Source organism: Palaemon carinicauda, chromosome 1 (genome assembly GCF_036898095.1).
Source record: "Palaemon carinicauda isolate YSFRI2023 chromosome 1, ASM3689809v2, whole genome shotgun sequence".
In the NCBI taxonomy this organism is placed as follows: domain Eukaryota; kingdom Metazoa; phylum Arthropoda; class Malacostraca; order Decapoda; family Palaemonidae; genus Palaemon; species Palaemon carinicauda.
Window position 1 is genome coordinate 26797159 of NC_090725.1, and position 23279 is coordinate 26820437.

Here is a 23279-nt window from a genome sequence, read left to right on the forward strand (position 1 = left end):
ATGGTTAAAAGTTGGAATTATTCTTCGAATTTATCATTTATGCCATTTTTGTAGATATGCCAATAACATATACTGTATAAATTGTTTCGTTACTTTCATTATACACTTATATATTCATGTAAATCATTTCATTAACTAATTTTGTTTGCTTGTTTTTGATAGCTATTAGCCGGTGATGATAATCGGCTGTTCGCAACTAAAGTGTTTGCTAGAAAATGTACGCTGAATACTCAATTGTTATTGTAAACAGATGTTAGTATTTAGTTGTTCCGATTTGTTTTATACATTTGTTTGTCGCACTTAGGCATAACCCCTACGTTGTTGGTAATTATGGTATGCTGGAAATAAAGACCATTGAGGCATAACCTCTAGCCTACTGCCAAAATCAAGACTCGAACATTACATGAGGTATATGATGAATTCATGATTTTGAATGCAAAATGGGGGGTCGAACATTACACGAAGTCGAACATTACACGAGTATATACGGTATATATATATATATATATATATATATATATATATATATATATATATATATATATATATATATATATATATATATATATGTATGTTTATACATATATATATATATATATATATATATATATATATATATATATATATATATATATATATATATATATATATATGTATATATATATATATATATATATATATATATATATAAATATACATACATATATATACATATACATATACATATATATATATATATATATATATGTATATATATATATATATATATATATATATATATATATATATATATATATATATATATATATACTGTATATATATATTTCTGGGCTCGAACCTGTGCCGCCCAGTGAATAAGCTCCATTTAGCACTTATTCTTAGGTAATTTACTGCTAAATATACCAGAGAAAAAATGTAAAGGAGTGCTAGGTTAACTAGCTCGCTCACCTATTGGTGTCGGTATAAAATTGGGCGTATAATCCAGAGGTCCCGCACTATTTAGATTCATCCACGACAAAGACCCCAATAGAGGAGAGCCGTTCAACCTCACTCGGCACCACCAACTCTGCATCCGCTCAGAACCCAACTCCTTTTAGCACGCCTTTATGGTAACCCGCTTTTTGTTTGTGCTCTCGTGTTTTTGCGATTTTCCTTTGGATTATGGCTTCTTCATCGGTTTCCCAGGAGACACCGTCTAAGTTAAGTACCAAGCTATGTTTTGCTGTGTTTTGAGCAATCTAGATCGTTTAATATTTAAATTATAGGAGTTTATTCTCTTCGTTCATATCGATCTTGCTTGATTCCGCTTACAGTTGGTACTCCTGTTTTGAGAGCTTTTAGTTTCACTCGCGGTGTTACTATGTGTATTATTTTTATTACAGTATTAATTAAATTTTATTTGTTATTGTGGATATTCATTATTTAGCGTTTAGAACCCTCGTGGTTCATTTTTAGGGCCGATATCAGTTACGTATCGTATGGCTTGCCGACCTTCGTTACTAGGCGGCAATGTTATTTTATAAGCCATCAGGTGTGTCCTTTGTGATTTATTTATTATGTTGCATGCCTTGCCCTAAATTTTTTATGTGTATATTTATATAATTTTTCAACGCTATTACTATTATAATGAATATTTGTGCTATTACTCCGTTTGATCTGTCTGGTTGGGGATTGTCAGTTGGTAGCCCTGCTGCTCCGTATCACGTGATCCTCCCCCAAGCTCCCCCTCTCGCTAGGTGGGCGGCTAGGCTTCTCTCCCCCCTCCCCTAGGGGACCGTTGCCTTCCCTCCTTTTAGAGGGGGTAGTTCAGTGTTTATGGACTTTGTCCTCCGGGTGTCCCGGCGGGTTCGTCTCTGTCTAGACTGGTTGGCCACCGGTCAACAGAGTTGGATCCCGGTGCACCCTATTGTATATTCACTTATCACACTTTTATTATGTTATACGAAACCCTCCGGGTTCGGTTGGCGGTTCTTATCTACAGTTCCGCCCCCTATTAATTTATAACAGTTCCTATGATTATATATGATTATATATGACAGATCACTATCCCGGAGTTCCTATATGAATTGGTTTATGGATATACTTTTATTTCCCGGCCCGGGGCTTAACCTCGCTCCGGGAAATCAGACACCATGTGTCTTAATTCTTTGTTGCATCCTTTTTATGCTCCCGGCTCGACCGGAATGGATAGCTATACTTTAGTCTTAAGTTAGACTTATGTTTAGGCCCGGGTCCTCCGGACCCGCCCCTACTTAAGAATATTACAGATAAGCTCTAATCTTATGTTAGACTTATGTTAGGCCCGGGTCCTCCGGACCCGCCCCTACTTAAGAGAATTACAGTTTCTCATATACTATTCTTTTTATAGATGGTGCATTGTCAGACGACGGCCTGTGCGGCTGTTCTTCATCAGCCTTGTGGCCATACCGTATGTCGGTCTCACGCCCTCTGCGGAGTTCAGCTGGAGGACATCGTGGTATGGCACCCTGATAACTGTATGGTCTGTTTTGACCTCATCACCACCCTTGGATCTGACTCGGTGAGTCCCGTTGGCTATGTTGCCTTCTTATTTATTTTACCTTTTTTTGGTATACATACACTATTTAGTAAGATCTCTATGGTCTTGAAGGACCACTGGGAGTCTTCCCTTTTATAATTCCCACTATTATTTCAGGCATCCCCGGAGCAAAAGTCTGCGGCTCGGGCCACACTGAAAGTGTGGGTTGGTGGTTTTGCCCGAAACGTGAAATCCAAGCAGCCTTACGTCCTATCCGAAGACTATTGTGCCATGATCTATCCTAACGCCAAGTCTTCAGCCGCTGTGGCTAGGCATGTTGCAGCTCCCATCATTGCCCACATTGATGCCACCATAGCGGGGTTCATTGATCAAGAACAAGATCCGTCGGATGCCCCCGGAGATCTGGAAGACAATGTTGCTTCCATGAACCTGGATGTTGAACCCATGTTATTGGATGATCCGGATGCAGGTAGGGTGGTAAGTGAGGCAGGTGTTACCGGCGCTGAGATTCCTATCCTCAGCCCCGCTCTTTCTTCTTCATCTGATCGCTCTTCCTTTCATGGTTTTTCTGGGGACCGTGATTCGTCTCAACGATCACACCCGGTTTCCCCCAAGGATAAGTCTACATCTAGAACCTTACCTAAAGCTCGTAAGCCTCACAAGGCTTCCCATAGTTCTAAGCTGAATACAAACCCGTCATCTAAGGCTTCTGGCTCCTCCTCTAAGTCTCACGACCTGGGAGTACAATCCGCCACTCCTGCTCCTAGCCCGGGCCTTTCCGAATCAGCCATGCTTCGCATTGTGTCGGAGATGCAAGCTAAGTTGGTGTCGGAAATGCAGGCCAAGATGGACACGATGTTCTCTAACATCGGTCAGAGACTTGGGGCATTAGAGCAAGGTGCTCCGGAGCGAGTCCAAAGCTCTCATCCCGGATGCCTCTAAGCTCCCGCCGTTTACCAAGAATAATCCTTGGCGCATGGCTCTTCATTCTCCGTTCTCAGACGGAATGTTAACTTTGGAAGGTCTTGGCACTCGTCCTCTAGAGGACTTTGAATTCTTTCCTCCTGGTCTGGCATTTCCATTTCATGGTTATGCCAGGCTTACCGAGGAAGCTCTGGTTCGGTTAGATAAGGTCCCCAAAGAGACTGTCATCTTCCCAAAAGAACAAGCCCAATCTGTTTGGGCTAGGTTCCTGAATGACATTGGTTGCACCAACACCATGTTGACGCCTTATAAGAGCTCCTTCACAATGTTCTTAATGGACAAAAACACCGTGACTCCATGCGTCAATAAGGTAGCAGAGCTTGCTTTCCAATATGCTCTGGAGGAGAAGCCCTTGCCTCCCATCCGAGAGGTGGATCCGATCTCCCTCCTTCTTCCTTCTGGCATTGAGCGTTGGGACAATGTCCATACCACTTTTACCTCTGGCAAGCTATCAGCGGACTGTGCTTCAGTTATGTTTAGTGAGCGGCTTCCCCGTCTCCCAGAATCCCTCATTAAACAGGAGTATGATTCCCGCCTACGTGTTGGCCGTACTCTGAACTTGGCCACGTCCACGGAGTCGATAGCCTTAACTTATGATACTGAGAGTATCTTTAAGTCTCTCAATAAGGCTACGTTGCAGTCATTATACTACGACCTTTATGACTTCGCTATTGCTAAACGTAGGTGTCGCAAACACGTCCTGGCTGAGGCGACTATTAGGCACGAGCCTAATAAGCTTATCCGGTCCTCCTGCTGGGGTTCAAATCTCTTCCCTGAGGATCTTGTAGAGGAAGTCTTGGCAGAGGCCACTAGAGTCAATCAGAGCCTTAAAGCCCGTTGGGGTTTGACTCCTAAACGGAAATATGACCCCGCAAATTACCAAGCCCGGGGTAGGAAGAAGCTCCGCCCGTATACCTCCACCCAGTTCAGGCAACAGCAGAGTAGTTCGTCCAATTTCCGACTGCCTCTTCCTCCATCTCCCGTTGCTCCTGCACAGCCTTCCACCTCTCAGGCTCCTTCGGACGACTATGTCACCGTTCTGCTCCCTAAGAGCCAGCTTTCCGGTGCCTCCACCACTTCTCCTGCCTTTAACCAGTCTTATGAGGCTCATAGCTCTTCCCAGAGTTATAACAGAGGTAGAGGCTACCACCGTGGTTCAAACCAGAACAGAGGTAGAGGAAGATTCTTTCGCAAGGGAAAGAACTTCCGAGGCGGACGTGGAGGCAACTCCTCAAGCCAATACTGAGGTGCAGCAGGTAGGGGGGAGGCTTTATGCCTTCCGCAACAAATGGAGGTTCAGTCCCTGGGCTTTCAGTATCATCTCCAAAGGACTGGGGTGGAGTTGGATTCAAGGGCCTCCTCCTCCGAACAAATTTCATCAACATTCCACTCCGGACCTAGTCGAATTTGTCCAGGATCTGTTACAAAAGAACGCCATACAAGAAACGAAACACCTGAAGTTTCAGGGTCGGCTGTTCAGTGTCCCGAAGAAGGATTCAGACAAGAGAAGAGTGATTCTAGACCTATCCCTTCTCAACTTGTCCATTCAATGCGACAAGTTTCGAATGTTTACGGTCTCGCAGGTGCGGACCTTACTTCCCCGTGGGGCCGTCACCACCTCTATCGATCTTACAGACGCCTATTATCACGTCCCGATAGCGAGACACTTCCGTCCGTATCTAGGCTTCCGCCTAGGGGACAAAAATTACTCCTTCAAGGTGATGCCTTTCGGGCTCAACATCGCCCCAAGGATCTTCACAAAGTTAGCAGAAGTCGCTGTTCAGGAACTCAGAAATCAAGGGATTCAAGTAGTAGCCTATCTGGACGACTGGCTCATTTGGTCAGACACCTCCCAAAATTGCCTAAAAGCCACTCACAGAGTCATCCAATATCTTCAATCTCTAGGCTTCCAGATCAACTTCAAGAAGTCCCGTCTTCTTCCGAAATCAAAGTTCCAATGGCTCGGCCTGCAATGGGATCTTATATCTCATACTCTGTGTCTTCCCAAACCCAAGAGGTTAGAGATTGCAAGGAACACCAAACGCTTTCTCAAAGACAAAGTAAGTTCCAGACGACTCCAAGAGAGGATTCTGGGGTCCCTTCAATTTGCCTCAGTGACGGATCTACTTCTGAAGGCAAAATTGAAAGATATCAATCGTGTCTGGCGTTCGAGGGCGAACCGGAAGCTCCGGGACAGGAAAGTCCGCCTTCCTCCCATTCTACGGGAAAGACTTCTTCCTTGGACAAGAGCCAACAATCTGTCAAAGTCAGTTCCCCTTCGATTTCCGCCTCCGAAGTTAATCATTCACACGGACGCATCCCTATCAGGTTGGGGCGGCTATTCTCAGCTCAGGAAAGTTCAAGGTCTTTGGTCTCCCTTATTCCGCCAATTTCACATCAATGTGCTGGAGGCCATGGCAGTTCTTCTAACCCTGAAACGTCTCGCTCTACCCAAGAGACAACACCTTCGTCTGGTCCTCGACAGCGAAGTGGTGGTCCGCTGCCTCAACAGAGGCGGGTCAAAATCAGGGCCTCTGAACCATGTTCTAGTAGCCATATTCTCCCTAGCAGCCTCGAACCGTTGGCATCTTTCAGCTGTCCACCTGGCGGGAGTCCGGAACGTAGTGGCAGACGCCTTGTCCCGGACCTCCCCTTTAGAATCGGAATGGTCACTCGATCTAAAGTCATTCCGGTGGATTCTCTCTCGGGTTCCCGGTCTCCAAGTGGACCTCTTCGCCACGGAATCCAACCACAAATTGAGAGTATATGTGGCTCCCAATCTAGACCCTCAGGCTTACGCCACAGACGCCATGTCACAGAATTGGGACATCTAGGAAAGGATTTATCTCTTTCCCCCGGTGAATCTTTTACTGAAAGTCCTAGACAAACTGAGATCCTTCAAGGGACAAGTAGCCTTGGTCGCACCCAACTGGCCCAAGAGCAACTGGTATCCTCTCCTGCGAGAGTTGAGACTATATCCTCACCCGATACCCAATCCGGTTCTGTCTCAGATAGTACAAACACGCGTTGTGTACGCTTTCTCAAACATTCAGAGCGCCCTAACTTTATGGACTTCATGAAGTTTGCGGCCATGCATGGTGCCAATATTGATCCTCAAAACACCCTGTTCCTAGAATCAGATAAACGGGATTCCACCATCCGCCAATATGATTCTGCAGTTAAAAAGTTGGCAAAATTTTTGATAGACTCAGACGTGCACTGTATGAACTTGAACCTTACAGTCACTTTCTTTAGAACTTTATTAGAATCAGGTCTGGCAGCCAATACTATCACCACTATTAAATCTGCTTTGAAAAAGATCTTCCTAGTGGGTTTTAACATAGACTTAACCGACTCTCTGTTAGCTTCAATTCCGAAAGCCTGTGCCAGACTGAAACCGGTTACTCGTCCTACCCCGGTGACCTGGTTCCTTAATGATGTACTCAAATTGGCTTCTGATACCATTAACAGTTCTTGTGATTACATTCCCCTTCTCAGGAAAACACTTTTCCTGGTGAGCTTGGCTTCCGGGGCAAGAATTTCTGAACTGGCAGCCTTGTCGAGAGACCCGGGTCATATTGAGTTCCTTCCTTCGGGAGAGGTCCTTCTTTCACCTAACAAATTCTTTTTGGCTAAGAACGAAGACCCTCAGAACAGATGGTCCTCCTGGAAAATTGTTCCCCTCACGCAAGATCCGTCTCTGTGCCCTGTTACTACTCTTAGGTCTTATTTATCCCGGACCTCCTCTAACTCCTCGGGGCCTCTATTCATTAGAGAACAAGGTGGTACCATTACCATTAAAGGGATCAGGCAACAAATTTTGTATTTTATTAAACAAGCTAGCCCTGACTCTTTTCCTCTTGCACATGATATCAGAGCGGTTGCTACTTCGGTGAACTTTTTTCACCACATGAATTTTACGGACCTTTCCAGGTATACAGGGTGGAAATCACCGTCAGTGTTCAAGAAACACTACCTTAAACATTTGGAAGCCCTAAAATTTTCTACAGTAGCTGCAGGGAGCGTAGTTACTCCCAGGTAAGTCACATGTTAATTCCTTGTCATTTTATCTCTCCCCCTTACCTGCCTCATTTATACCCTATTTGTATTCGTTGGTTTCGCACCTGAATACTGTTATTATATTTGTAAATTTTTAACTCCTGAGTATCTGTATATATTATCACTCACGGCATTATTATACCTTACCTTATTTGTCAGTTGTTCTACCAAGTGGATTTATGTTCCTTTTAAGATACCCTTATAACTGTTTTTGGCACTCATCTCTGATTAAAGCAACTTGTATTTCCCTTACGCTTATGTTTTTTCCTTTATTTTGCAAGTTTGGTGACATTTCTCTTGTATATATTCACTGGGCGGCACAGGTTCGAGCCCAGAAAAGGGATTTTGACGTAGGAAAAATCTATTTCTGGGCGAGGGACCTGTGCCGCCCAGTGAACCCTCCCAGCTCCTCTCCCTTGGAGTCCCCAAACTTTGGGTGCTAAGGAGTTGATGCAGAGTTGGTGGTGCCGAGTGAGGTTGAACGGCTCTCCTCTATTGGGGTCTTTGTCGTGGATGAATCTAAATAGTGCGGGACCTCTGGATTATACGCCCAATTTTATACCGACACCAATAGGTGAGCGAGCTAGTTAACCTAGCACTCCTTTACATTTTTTCTCTGGTATATTTAGCAGTAAATTACCTAAGAATAAGTGCTAAATGGAGCTTATTCACTGGGCGGCACAGGTCCCTCACCCAGAAATAGATTTTTCCTACGTCAAAATCCCTTATATATGTATGTATGTATGTAAGTATATATATATATGTATGTATGTGTATATATATATATATATATATATATATATATATATATATATATATATAATCTGTAGGTCCTCTCCCATTAACCCTTTTACCCCCATGCTCTTTGGAAATTTCCAACCCTTAACCCCCAAGGGGTTATTTTTTCCCCAGCACATTTTGCAGTATATTTTTTTTTAAATTGCTCTAACAGCCTTAATTTTTGTCATAGAGAGGTCAGGTTGGTCTCATTCTCTTGGAAAATGCCTGAATTTTTTCAAAAAAATTATCAAAAATATGAAAAAAAAAATTTTTATAGCATTTTTTTGCAAGGACGTACCGGTACGTCCATGGGGGTAAAGGGATGAGCTTTATGAAACGTACCAGTACGTCCTTTGGGGGTAAAAGGGTTAAGGTGATTATGGGATAACAACCCCAATGGTAAGCAAATTTGCCGTTGAACAAGTTACTCTTATAATCGACATCTTGAGCATAAAATTTCCTAGCCAAATTCTCACTCATTCATTATCTCCCTCCCTCTCAGTACATTCATACAACATAAGAAACAATAATTAAAAGATGGCAAATAAATACATTATATATGAAATAGAATTTATACTGTGCACAAATCGGGTGTTTGAATGTGCGTGGATGTAGTACGATAGAGAGTAAAAGATGTGAGATTGGAAGTATGTTTAGGAATAGAAGGATGGATATATTGGCCTTGTGTGAGACAAAGATAAAAGGAAAAGGTGAAGTGATATTTGGTGAAATGTCTGGAAGAGTGTCTGGGATTGAAAGGGGAAGAGCAAGAGAAGGTGTGGCTTTATTGCTGAGTGAATGGATGACAGGTAAAGTAGTGGAATGGAGGGCGATAACATCTAGGTTTATGTGGGTAAAGGTTAGGTTGGGATTTTGTCAGTGCGTATTTGGGGTCTGTTGTTGCAGCAAATGGTGGAGTGGAAGCAAATTTATGTCAGAGAGTGAATGAAGGACGCAAAGTGTTGGGGGAGTTAAGGGAGTAGTAAAAAATAGAGGGTTAGGCATGAACGTAGAGAGAGTTCTGTATGAGAAAGTGATAGTACCAACTGTGACGTATGGATCGGAGTTGTGGGGAATGAAAGTAACGGAGAGACAGAAATTGAATGTGTTTGGGATGAAGTGTCTAAGGAGTATGGCTGGTGTATCTCGAGTAGATAGGATTAGGAATGAAGTAGTGAGGTTGAGAACGGGTGTAAGAAATGAGTTAGCAACTAGAGTGGATATGAATGTGTTGAGGTGGTTTGGCCATGTTGAGAGAATGGAAAATGTCTGTCTACTAAAGATGATGATGAATGAAAGAGTTGATGGGAGATGTACAAGAGGAAGGCCAAGGTTTGGGTGGATGGATGGAGTGAAGGAAGCTCTGGGTGATAGGAGGATAGATGTGAGAGCGTGCTAAAAATAGGAATGAATGGCGAGCGATTGTGACGCAGTTCCGGTAGGCCCTGCTGTTTCCTCCGGTGTCTTGGATGACTGCGGAGGTAGCAGCAGTAGGGGATTTAGCGTTATGAAGCTTCATCTGTGGTGGATAATGGGGGAGGGTGGGCTGTGGCACCATAGCAGTACCAGCCAAACTCGGTTGAGTCCCTTGTCAGGCTGGGAGGAACATAGAGAGGAGAGCTCCTCTTTTTTGTTTCATTTGTTTGATGTCGGCTACCCCCAAAATTGGGGGAAGTGCCTTGGTATATGTATGTATCAAAATAAAATTAGTTAAAATAAAAGAATTTGGGACCGTGAAGCAAATAGAATTAAATTCAATGCTAGTTTATTTAGCATTATAGATTACTCAAGTTTATTGATGAAAGGGTGTAAAACCATTGGTTTGTACTATACTGTACGAGTACAGTGATATAACTTACAATACAATTATTGGACTCTGTGAAAACAATACAGCAAGTTATTTAAGCTGATAGTCGACTATATGTAGTTATGATAGTTGGTTAGGGAGCTATGAGATGACCGACTGTAGGCCATAAATATTACTTTTTTTATCTTTGTGGTGGTCTCTGTTACCCAACACCCCTGATGGATAAATGTATTATATCAAAGTTCAATTAATAAAACCAGTTCAGAACAGAAGCACAAAATTTATCTAAGATCTAGGCAAACAATGAGCCAGAGATATACCTTTAAGCAATACCCAACTATTAGACATTTCATGATAAGGGAATAGTGCTGATATATCCAAATTGAATAAAAATTAAAAAATATCCAAACTGAAAAAAAGCTGTGTGAAAGATAAAATTTAAAAATTCATGAGCAACACTAAAAAATAAAACTTGGTACTTTGTCGCAACAAAGAAATTTAGTGGACCAACAGGTGGGTAGATTTGCTGAACTACCAATTATGATGTACAGCAGTAGATTACTGGCATTTCAAGCCTTGGAGTTCTGAGAAAGGAGGGTATACACTATATAATTTATATAAAAAATTTAAATATAAAAAAGCTCATGCTATAGGTAGGATTCATTCAAAATAAAAAGCTGTGGTAGTTTTGTTTATTTCAGCACTGTAATCATCATTCAATGAAGAATGATGATTAGTGCTAAAATAAACAAAATATTCTGTTCTCTCTATTTACAAGGCAAGCGGACAAATATTGAAAGATTTAGAATGTGAATGAAAGCACTCCTATATGATTATTGGGTATGACACAAACAACTGGCGTACATAAGAGTCTTTCAGTCGAGAAACAAGCCAAGCGCCATTTTTAAAAAGTGTCAGAAATCGCGATTGAAAAATAAAAATAATAAAAATAGTAATAATAGTGATAATGATAATGATAATAATAATAATAATAATAATTATTATTATATTGATAATAATGATAATATTAATGATAATAATAATAATAATAATAATATAAATAATTTGAATATTGACAATTTTCAATCGCGATTTCTGACACTTTTTAAAAATGGCGCTTGGCATGTTTCTCGACTGAAAGACTCATATTAACAAAGGAAATACACTGAGGGACTGTCATATACTTTACAAACCTGTATCTCCATTACGACCAAGGCATGCAAGGTAAGATGGAAGAGGTGCTTCACAATATGGCACATCTCCCTGAAGTCCTGCGGCTTGATCATACTCTTGCAATACTTCCGCTATTGTTGATGTGGCTGGACACATGTACCTGGAAAAATATATAGAGAACTGAATGACATTACAGTAAACCAAAATTTTAAAAAATATTTGTACAGTAAGATTAAAACAAATAATTTTTAACCTTTTACCCTAAACCATTAAATTTCCTCAAGATTTTATGAGTGTTATGAATTCAAGGACTAAATTCTAAAAATCAATATATTCTAATAAAACTAAAGTATGTGAAAATGAGGGTACAGTAATTCATAGATATTAAATTGGCATATTTGCTTCCAAACATCCTCACCAATTATACATCCATATACCAAGGCACTTCCCCCAATTTTGGGGGGTAGCCGACATCAACAAATGAAAAAAGGGGACCTTTCCTCTCTATGCTCCTCCCAGCCTGACGAGGGATTCAACCGAGTTCGACTGGTACTGCTAGGGTGCCACAGCCCACCCTCCCCCATTATCCACCACAGATGAAGCTTCATAACGCTGAATCCCCTACTGCTGCTACCTCCGTGGTCATCCAAGGCGACCGGAGGAAGCAGCAGGGCCTACCGGAACTGCGTCACAATCGCTCGCCATTCATTCCTATTTCTAGCACGTTCTCTTGCCTCTCTCACATCTATCCTCCTATCACCCAGAGTTTCCTTCACTCCATCCATCCACCCATAACTCTAGTACTTCTCCCATCAACTCTTGCATTCATCTCCTTCTTTAGCAGACAGCCGTTTTTCATTCTCTCAACATGGCCAAACCACCTTAACACATTCATATCCACTCTAACTGCTAACTCATTTCTCACACCCGTTCTCACTCTCACTACAGTACTTCGTTCTTAACTTTATCTACTCAAGATACACCAGCCATATTCCTTAGACACTTCATCTCAAACACATTCAATTTCTGTCTCTCCGTCACTTTCATTCCCCTCCGATCCATACATCACAGTTGGTACAATCACTTTCTCATACAGAACTCTCTTTACATTCATGCCCAACCCTCTATTCTTTACCACTCCCTTCACTGGCCCCAACTCTTTGCATCCTTCATTCACTCTCACGTTCATCTGCTTCCACTCCACCATTTGCGGCAACAACAGACCCCAGGTACTTAAACTGATCCACCTCCTCAAGTAGCTCTCCATTCAACATAAAATTCAATCTCACACCACCCTACCTTCTCGTACATACCATAAACGCAACATACACCTCCTTAACTTTGGCTAAATATTTCTCACATATCTGCCTAACTGTAAAAATCTGATTCATACATCCCCTACCTCTTTTGAAACCACCTAGTACTTTTAATCCTATTAATCAGTACTCTACCATATTTTTTCCAACCACACTCAACAACCTAATATCCCTTGAATTACAACACTCATGCACAACTCCCTTACCCTTATATAGTGGTATAATACATGCAAAAATCCAATCTACTAGTACCATTGACAACATAATTCACATATTAAACAATCTTACCAACCATTCAAGTAGTCACACCCCACTCCTTCAACATCTCAGATCTCACACAATCTAAACCAGGTGCTTTTCCTACTCTTTGTTTCATCTAGTGCTCTCCTCACTTCCTCTCTTGTAATCTCTCTCTCATTCTCATCTCCCATCACTGGCACCTCAACACCTGCAACAGCAATTATATCTGCCTCCCTATTATCCTCAACATTCAGTAAACTTTCAAAATATTCCGCTCACCCTTTCCTTGCCTCCTTACCAATTATAAAAGCCTGATAGGCTAGTTAAAAATATACCATTTTAAACATATTTTTCTATGAATTAGACATCATCAGTACCAGACTCTGCATAACATTCAAATCTTCAAGATTTTCAATGCATCTGACGAAATCTGAAACAATCTTCCAATCACAAAGATTTTTAAATGGTCAGATAATTTCAAACCAGGTTCTTGGAAAATCATCTGGTCCAATTTTCATTGGGTTTTTATTTCATTACAAAAATTTATTGCAGAAAACTGCTTAATCCTTTTACCCCCAGTCCTTTGGAAATTTCCAACCCTTAACCCCCAAGGGGTTATTATTTTTCCAGCACATTTTGCAGTAAATTTTTTTTAAATTGCTCTAACAGCCTTAATTTTTGTCATAGAGAGGTCAGGTTGGTCTCATTCTCTTGGAAAATGCCTGAATTTTTTTTCAAAAAATTATAAAAAATATGAAAAAAAAAAAAATTTTTAGCATTTTTTTTCAAGGACGTACCGGTACGTCCATGGGGGTAAAGGGGTGGCTTCTGTGAAACGTACCAGTACGTCCTTTGGGGGTAAAAGGGTTAACGGCTACTAATTTAAAATTATGGATGACTAATATATTTCTTCCCAATAATGTATAAATACTACACTTCCCACAGCCAGTGCTCTGTATCACAACAACTAAAATTGATCTTGATCTTTGGCTATTTAATAAATCGATAAAACTGATATCTATGATGATTGTCAATTAACCCTTTTACCCCCAAAGGACGTACTGGTACGTTTCACAAAAGCCATCCCTTTACTCCCATGGACGTACCGGTACGTCCTTGGAAAACAATGCTATAAATTTTTTTTTTCATATTTTTTATACTTTTTTGAGAAAATTCAGGCATTTTCCAAGAGAATGAGACCAACCTGACCTCTCTATGACAAAAATTAAGGCTGTTAGAGCAATTTAAAAAAAATATACTACAAAATGTGCTGGGAAAAAAAATAACCCCCTGGGGGTTAAGGGTTGGAAATTTCCAAATAGCCTGGGGGTAAAAGGGTTAAGATCACTGTCAAACAAGCAACACTTAAAAGTTAACTTACCATAAATGGAGTGCAAAGGCTCTTTTCCAATCCAAACCCTGGCATGTATTGATGGCGATATTAGAAGCCTGGTGGGTTGGTGCTCCAGCTAGGATGGAGTACAGTATCAATCGTTCGGTGGACATCATTGCATCAGTTCCTCCTTCTGCCCAATTTCTTAGCTGCTGGGCGAGAATCTGCCGAGGGCTTTCCTCACCTGTACATGACTGTGCCAGTAAGAGTGCTAAATGATGATCACCTAATAAAGACAAGAGGAAAAAAATCTTTTTAAAGTACTCCTAAGAAAGCAGTTTGAGGTAAGTTTCCGTGTTGGAACAAAAAATCTTTTTAAAAAGAATGTAAAAATATTAGAAAAATTCATCTAAGCTACATAATCTATCTTTTATAAATCTACCTTGTAAGTGATTAATAACTTTTACAAACTTCTTTATTCCTAACACAATTATAAATGTGTACTTGCCTACTTTAACTGTAACTAAGGAATCTAGGCTAAGCAAGGAAACTTTGAAGTATTAGTTTTAAAAATAACATAATCAAAAGAAAACACACGAGCAGAAATACTCTTCAATACAGTGAAAAAAATGTAGCAAGTTAAAAGACAGAAGACATCCGTCATCCTACAGCCCATACACAAAATGAAAAATTTGGACGTAATTTGTATTTTTCCAAACTATACAAATATTAGATCTTAACTATGGATACACTGTTCCAGTGTAGCTGGAAACTTGCCATGAACTTTTTACGAGAGGTATAATAACCAGCCGCTAGTTAGCAAGGGGTAGACAAGCCTCCCCACTCAGATGCTCACTCTTAGGTAAGGTAAGGTTAGGTAGGTTAAGGTAAGCTAGGGTTAGGTAGGGTAAGGTAAGTTAAGGTTGTTAGATACGGTAAGGTAAGGTCAAGTTAAATACGGAATGGTAAAGTAAAGTAAGGTAAGGTAAAGTAAGGTAAGATAAGGTAAGGTAAGGTTAGGTTAGGTTAGGTTAGGTAAGATTAGGTAGCGTACATTAAGGTAAGGTAAGGTAAGGTAAGGTAAGGAAAGGTAAGGTAAGGTATGGTAAGGTAAGGTAAGGTATGGTAAGGTAAGGAAGGTAAGGTTAGGTTAGGTTGCCAGTGTATTACATTACGTATGATTGCAGGCAGGACTTTCTAGGGGGACAAGTTATGGAGCGCCAATCATAAGTAGAGCGCTCTGGTTTGTAGTTATGAAAAATAAAAATTATTTCCAAATTTGTCATTTGTTCCTACACAAATCCAAACCTTTCGCTCTTTACTATGTCGACTTACGCTTAGGTGGGTGGAAGTCCAAAACCCCACCTGGCAGGGAATTTGACCTGGGGTACGACTCTGAGCTCGTGCAAGCATGAGAGGGGCACCCTGACACCTCATGAATTCGCAGTTTGTTATGCTAGTTATGGGCTTGACCAGGTAAGGATATTGGAGTGGGTAACACTCCTCTTACTTAAGCCATTTACTATAGGGTAGCAGATCCGCCCTCAGCAGCTGTATACGAGATTTCTCACCATCGCATAAACCTGCACACTTACTCTATGATAACTTACATTTCCATTTTTATTTGTTTTGATGCTGATTACAGAATAAATTTTTCATAAATTCACTTTACTGTCTATTGTATTCCACTAAATAACTAAAATATTCTTTTTATTCATTACGGAGTGACTATAGAATAATTTTTCATAATTACTTTTATTATATCTTATTGTAGATAATAGTAAAGCATTGAGATTCTGTGCACAAAACTAATAATTTTATAATCATTGGGAAGTTATTATGGGATTGGGTAATAACTCCATGACAGATAGCCATAGAAAGATAGAAAACTACTTGTTGGTAACAGATCTTACGTTACACAAAACACACAGAGAGAGAGAGAGAGAGAGAGAGAGAGAGAGAGAGAGAGAGAGAGAGAGAGAGAGAGAGAGAGCCTTATTGCCTTGTCTCAAAATGTTCAAAACACAATCAAGGACCCCATTCTATACTGCCTACTAAGGTAGTTAGATACGGAAAAATGTGTGATACAATATTTGGATTAAAACTAACTGTTGAGTACCACAGGTATCTTGTGCCTGACTGGTTGGGGTTGTATTGCAAGCTTATGTATTGCTTGTGTAAGTAGCAGGTTGGCAAAGGCACCATCCACCCGTTGAGATACTACCGCTAGAGAATTATGGGGTCTTTTGACTGGCCAGACAGTAATACGTTGGAGACTTCTCTCTGCATACGGTTAATTTTTCCCTTTGCCTACACACACACCGATTAGTCGGGCCTATTCTTTACATATTCTCCTATGTCCTCATACACCTGACAACACTGAGATTACCAAATAATTTTTCACACAAGGGGTTACTGCACTGTAATTGTTCAGTGGCTACTTTCCGTTTGGTAAAGGTAGTAGAGAGACTTTAGCTATGGTAAGCAGCTCTTCTAGTAGAAGGCCACTCCAAAATCAAACCATTGTTCTCCAGTCTTAGGTAGTGCTATAGCCTCTGTACCATTGTCATCCACAGTCTTGTGTTAGAGTTCCCTTGCTTGAGGATACACTATTCCATCTTATTTCTCTTCCTCTTGTTTTGTTAAAGTTTATATAGTTTGTATAGGAGATATTTATTTCAGTGTTGATACTCTTCATAAAATATATTATTTTTCCTTGCTTGCTTTCCTCTCTGGGCTATTATCCCTGTTGGAGCCCCTGCGCTTATAGTGTCTTGCTTTTCCAACTAGGGTTGTAGCTTAGCAAGTAATAAAAATAATAACAATAACAATAATAATAATAATAATAATAATAATAATAATAATAATAACTGGCAACTGGATGGTGAGCATGGGAATGAATGGTGTGCAATTCTGAATTTTTACCGAGTAGGTTGCTCAGCTTTGCATATATATATAAATAACAAAGGTACCTATTTGGCTGACCCTGTACACGTAGACCAAAGGATGGAGAATCGGTGCATGAGGAAGTAGGATGACTGTGCATGCGAGTGTGTAAGTGTATAGGCCACCCTTCTAATTCATTGGCATTAGGCTCCAGTGTCTCACACCCCTGCATGGATTGAAAATTCCAGTCTTCCAATTGCAAATCATGACACAGACTTTTAAAATGAAATAATTTACAAATCTTAAGATCTAGAGTGTCTTACCTTTACTCAGAGCCAACATACAAGCCTCTGAGATCTGCCGAGCTGTAAGGTGTGAAAATATAGCAGCAAGATAGGCTTCTTCACCGTCTTGACTCATCGCGTACAAAACTTCCTCTTGCACTATTGAGCTGTTGACATTTTCCAGCCACTGACTAACAGCTTCCATTCTAGCTTGTGACTGGGAGTATTCATTGGCACCATCTGAGATAAAAATGGAAACCAGTTATCTTGCAAGGGTATCAATTGAAATTGATGAAATTAACAAAACAAGAATTGCATCAAAATTCTTCTTCTTCTTTGTCTGCATCCTTCAATTCTCAACTTTAACCCTTTAACCCCCAGGCTATTTGGAAATTTCCAACCCTGAACCCCCAGGGGGTTATTTTTTTCCCAGCACATTTTGCAGTATATTTTTTTTAAATTGCTCTAACAACCTTAATTTTTGTCATAGAGAGGTCGGGTTGGTCTCATTCTCTTGGAAAATGCCTGAATTTTCTCAAAAAATTATCAAAAATATGAAAAAAAAATTTTATGGCATTTTTTTGCAAGGACGTACCGGTACATCCCTGGGGGTAAAAGGGTTAATATCTATGCAATCAATCTCTTTAATATTCATTTTAAAGGTATTACTGTGGTGTACTTTCGACTGCTCAGGTTAATATAACTTTAAAAATTACCAAAGAAAAAGAAAAGTACCTTAGTAAAAAATAAATCCCATTAGGTTTAAAGCAAGTACACATGTATGACAAAGCAGTAAATTTATTTGGAAAGATGATAGAATTAGGACAATGCAGAAATTATATCTCCTATATTACCACACATTTTTCTAAAACATTTCTAATCTGGTAAATTATCAAAAACTAAATTAATTCTTAAAACTTCATATAATCTATCAAAGATTTCACTTTTTTTCTCTATACATTCATTAAAGATGGTTAACTGATTCCAAGACTTTATTTGATAAAATGATCTTATATATACCATCAATACTGTAATTGAATAACACTTCTACACCACCTACATTTTTTCCCTAAATGGAGGTAAATAATATCAATTACAGTACTTAATTATCTAGACCAAAGAGCAATTTCAAGACCATCAAACATCTTGCCTGTAATTCGCTACAAGAAATTCGCTCAAATAACAGTACATTATACAAAAAGTAAGTTTAATTGACCTTTATTTTCTGAACATATAAGTAATGAGCTAATGCATATATATATCTAAAGATGATCAAATATCTTTGAAACCTTAATTCAAATGATTGAAACAGGAACTCTACTACATATACAAAATTACGGTTCATAATATTTTATAACCGAGACATTGGAGGACGGAGGAGAACCATCTATGCGATAACTTGAGTTCTTATTTTTTCTTAGCATTATGATGTTAAAGACTCCAGAAAAATATTGATATAAATGCCACTCCCCTGATCACGCCTTCCATCTGTTGCAGGTACAACATGTGAGCACCTCAGCCCTGACTGGATAAGTGAACGAACAAGGTCAAAAGATTCAAGTAAACAGGGGACTCCTTTGAAAAGCCTGAGATTCTTTCCACCGGATGATGATAAACTACACCTCCCCTGACACTAGATGAGAAATTTCTGGTAAAGATACTATTTTTCCATTCCTCAAATTACAGTTCGAGGAATTGAATCGTGAATTTCCCAAGCTACCATTATGTACCTTCGTTATTTGCCTTTTCTTTTTGGACATAGCCAAGTCTCAAGACAGGGTTATCAATGACCGATAAACAATGTCGATCTTCATGCCTAGGTCATTAGCAATGGTGAAAGTCTCCAGACAGGGTATCAATAACCGATAAACAATGTCGATCTTCATGCCTAGGTCATTAGCAATGGTGAAAGTCTCCAGACAGGGTATCAATAACCGATAAACAATGTCGATCTTCATGCCTAGGTCATTAGCAATGGTGAAAGTCTCCAGACAGGGTATCAATAACCGATAAACAATGTCGATCTTCATGCCTAGGTCATTAGCAATGGTGAAAGTCTCCAGACAGGGTATCAATAACCGATAAACAATGTCGATCTTCATGCCTAGGTCATTAGCAATGGTGAAAAGAGAAGAGTCAAACTTGTGACTCACTGACTTGAAGACCCATGTAGAGTAGAAGCAAAGATTTAATAATATTGCACCAAGATGGAAACATAAACTGTGTATTCTGTGATGTAGAAGAAAATGCTAACCACTTTATGTTATATTGTCCACAGTTTAGTGATATAAGAATAAAAGCAATTGAGCTCCAACAACCATACGAAGAAGATAGTGCACAAACAGTTGGAAAATTCCTTTTTTGTGAAGAAAATATTGAAAATAAGAAAAGTGTACTACAACAAATGTGGATGAAAAGAGAAAAACTAGTGAAAATAAGGAACACACAAAACTAAAAGACACAGAGGCGCCGTTGCAAAGGCAAAGCCTCAACCTGAACCTGAACCTGAATTGCAGTCTCAAGCTACCACTCAATTGGAGGATGTCACAAACATTCATTTTGAACCTTTACTGATGCAAATGGAGATTATCGCATGACTGATTACATTTATGAATAATGGGTTATAATAAGCAGATGTATAATTTGAAAAGATTAATAAATGAATAATATGAATTAATTTATAACATGCCTTCAATAAAAACTTTTCTTACCAGATTCTGGAGAATAGAAATTAAGTCTTCCCCACAGTCCAACACAAAGATTGAACACATTTGAAACACCTTCATGCTCAATGCCGGCAGAGGAGGCTGTAAGAGCTAACTGATGGAGAAGTTCTCTGTCTTTCACAGGACGGTAGTGGGGACACGAAGGGCTGTCGGATTCCAATTTCTCTTCATTAGTGAGGACACTATATTTCCAAACATCATTTAAGCATGCTTCTGTTAAATGCTGAAAAGAAGAAAAATATATTCTGAAAAAATTACTTTACTTTAACATGATAGGGCAACAAGGATTTCCTAACAATGAAAAATAATATCTGAGCAAAATATTTACAATAGTTTACAACTTTTCTGTTATGCGACATGTAGAAATTTTTAGGGACATAGCAAGTAAAATATTTGTAATAACATCTTTACTAAAGGCTCTTAGTATTGTTAGTTATCGCTTGAATGTGTAAATGTGCTTGTTTGTTCAATACGATCGGCGATGAAACGTAAACAAAACGACGTTTCTTGTTCTAGGTAGCGTTTATTAGGAAAAACTTGGTAAAGTCGCTCTTATTTCAATTATTTTTAATTACTAAGGATAAAGTAAGGAAATAAAAATAATAACATCATTATTTCATAACCGCTGCAAAATTTAACTTACACACAGATGTGCAAATGCGTTCGTTTGTTCGTTATGATCAGTGATGAAAAAAAAAAAAAAAAAAAAAGCAATAATTTTGGTCTTATGTTGAGTGTTTAGCAAAAGCATGATATAAATGGTCTTTATTTAATTCATTTTAGATTTATAAGTATACAAAAAAAAGCTAGCCCTATGCACTAATGGTCGTCTTATGCACGAAAATATACGATATTTTTCTGCTTGTGCAATGCACAGCTAGACAATTCAACAATATATGCTAAAATACACTAAAACCAGTTTTCATGAATCTGACCTGCTGAAATGAGGGTGCGTCTTATATGACCGTGCGTCTTATAGGCCATCAAATATGGTACTTGGAATTAATTAATTTGCTTTGGAGATGCCAATGTCATATAGAATTAAGCTTCACCATGAATTTTTCTTGACCTATTCTTTTAGAGTTGAAAATTCAGACCTCTTATCAAAAACTTTGTGTAATTTCCAATAAAAGAATCAATTTGTAGTGTTTTCAATATCAAGAGCTGAAAACGTCTATATTTTCCATACTGAACTACACTGATTTTGTCTAACACCTTCTCTGCTTATACTAGAGGGTCAAGACTATAAACCTCCAACCTCTATTGTTATGCAGTCTTAAATTTTAGTCACCTCGATAAGAAGCTGAATTTTATGTAAAATTAAGGATTGATAATTTGAGGTAAATAATCAGCATGGAGGGACTAAGAAGCTATAGTCCATTTCTTTTAGCGAGTCATATTTGCGCCGACTCGCAACGGTGCCCTTTTAGCTCGGAAAAGTTTCCTGGTCGCTGATTGGTTAGAATTATCTTGTCTAACCAATCAGCGATCAGGAAACTTTTCCGAGCTAGAAGGGCACCGCTGCGAGTCCTTGCAAATATGTCTCGCTAAAAGAAATGGACTATAGTATCAGACTGTCTACAAGAGATAATTATTACCTACCACAGATTATCCATAGGAAATTGCTGTTTTACAGGAAGCATTATATTCAACAGATCCTTAACTGAATCCACTTCCCTGATCTTATTAGACAGTTTAGGAAGTGTGACTTGGCCCCATTAAAACAGTGTTATTTAGGGAATACTTCAAACTCTATCTAATCTTTTTGTTTGTAATACATGTCTTTACATTTTAAAGACAACTGAAAGATAATTTTATTTGCAAAAAGTTGTGCAATGGAAATTCTTTCATCGTTCAATTTCTTATACTGTATGTATTATTTCATCAATGTATAAGTCACATTTAAAGATAACTATTTTTTAATTGAACTTTTTTAATTTTTTCTACAACTGACTTTACAGAATAAAGTACAGTTTAGGCAATAGAATTCCTTATAATCCAAATAAATTACCATTTTTTTTTTTGGGGGGGGGGAATAAGTTGTTTATATTTGGCAAGAAAACTCCTCAAGGGTAATAGAAATTAAAGATCTAGAGTTCCCTAAATCAGGTGTGAGCTCCCCACCCCCTCTTTTTTTTGGGGGGGGAAACCTGTTTCAGAGGGTAATTCTCTCCATATTTACTATTTCTTCTCCAAAACAATGCACATCACAGCTAAAAGGAATATAGAGTAAAGAAATAGCAAAAGAAATTCTGCAAAAGTTCATTTCTATCTCGTTTTGCTCTAAATACTGTATTACGGTTTTTGTAGAAATGAGGCTGAAAATAGTAGACATGCAAAAAATATATTTTGTCCTTGCATTTCGTTTAATACCTCTAAAATTATTAATTTCTCGTCATAAGGCCATATAGATCACATTGTAATGATTCAGCCGTCATTTGGTATCTTTGAGCTGATCTAAATATTAAAAGGATGGAAATGAAACTAGGAAAATTCTGTAAATCCTAAAATATCCATATTACTATTTACTTCACACCAAAAGCTTATCTATTAAATTCTCATTAAATGAATTTGTAAACAAAATTATACCAAGCATTTTTCTCTCTTAATAGGTGAATAACAAGTTTGTGATTTGTTTTTATTTCTTTTCAGAATGGAAAGAGAAGAGGTTGACCCCGTAGAAAACGGGAAGAGGGAGATAAACTATACAAAAAGCTGGTCGGTTAGGTAGAGTTAACCAGTAACTCCTAAGAAGGTAGTTCTAGGTAAGTAACCGTGTTGGAACAATGAGATTTTCAGAAATGAAAGTAATGACCTATTGAAGACTACATTGTATACAATAAAAGATTTACTATGACTTCAAGTAACAAGATGTGTTTGTATTGCCATAAGGCATTAAGCCAAAGTGAAAGTGGAAGATGGTATCCATAATTTGATGTCAGTAAAATCAGAAATGGCAGAAATTTTGTATTCTAAAGAGAGTTACGACTATTCAAGAGCATGAAGTATGTGGGCATGAGTACGTAAGAGAAAAATTTAGACATTGATGTGAAAAAGCTATTGGCAACTTTTTTACTCTACAGAATCAGTGAGTGTTGCCAAATACGAACAAGTGTCTTGTTATTTACCATGCGTGGTGTAGCAATGACTTTCAGAGTCATCTTACCTATTAC

General features: G+C 38.9%; 1 protein-coding gene across 6 annotated transcripts in view; it reads right to left on the minus strand.

The window, feature by feature from the left end:
* The window catches only part of LOC137647297 (nuclear pore complex protein Nup98-Nup96-like), a 181947-nt gene that overhangs the window by 36834 nt on the left and 121834 nt on the right, over positions 1-23279 (minus strand). For all 6 annotated transcript variants that reach the window (XM_068380719.1, XM_068380711.1, XM_068380726.1 and 3 more), the window contains exons 22-25: positions 20092-20329; positions 17420-17620; positions 14259-14496; positions 11342-11481 (exon numbers count right to left, since the gene is read on the minus strand). In XM_068380719.1, the coding sequence (XP_068236820.1) occupies positions 11342-11481; positions 14259-14496; positions 17420-17620; positions 20092-20329 (817 nt within the window). The remainder of the gene's footprint in view (positions 1-11341; positions 11482-14258; positions 14497-17419; positions 17621-20091; positions 20330-23279) is intronic.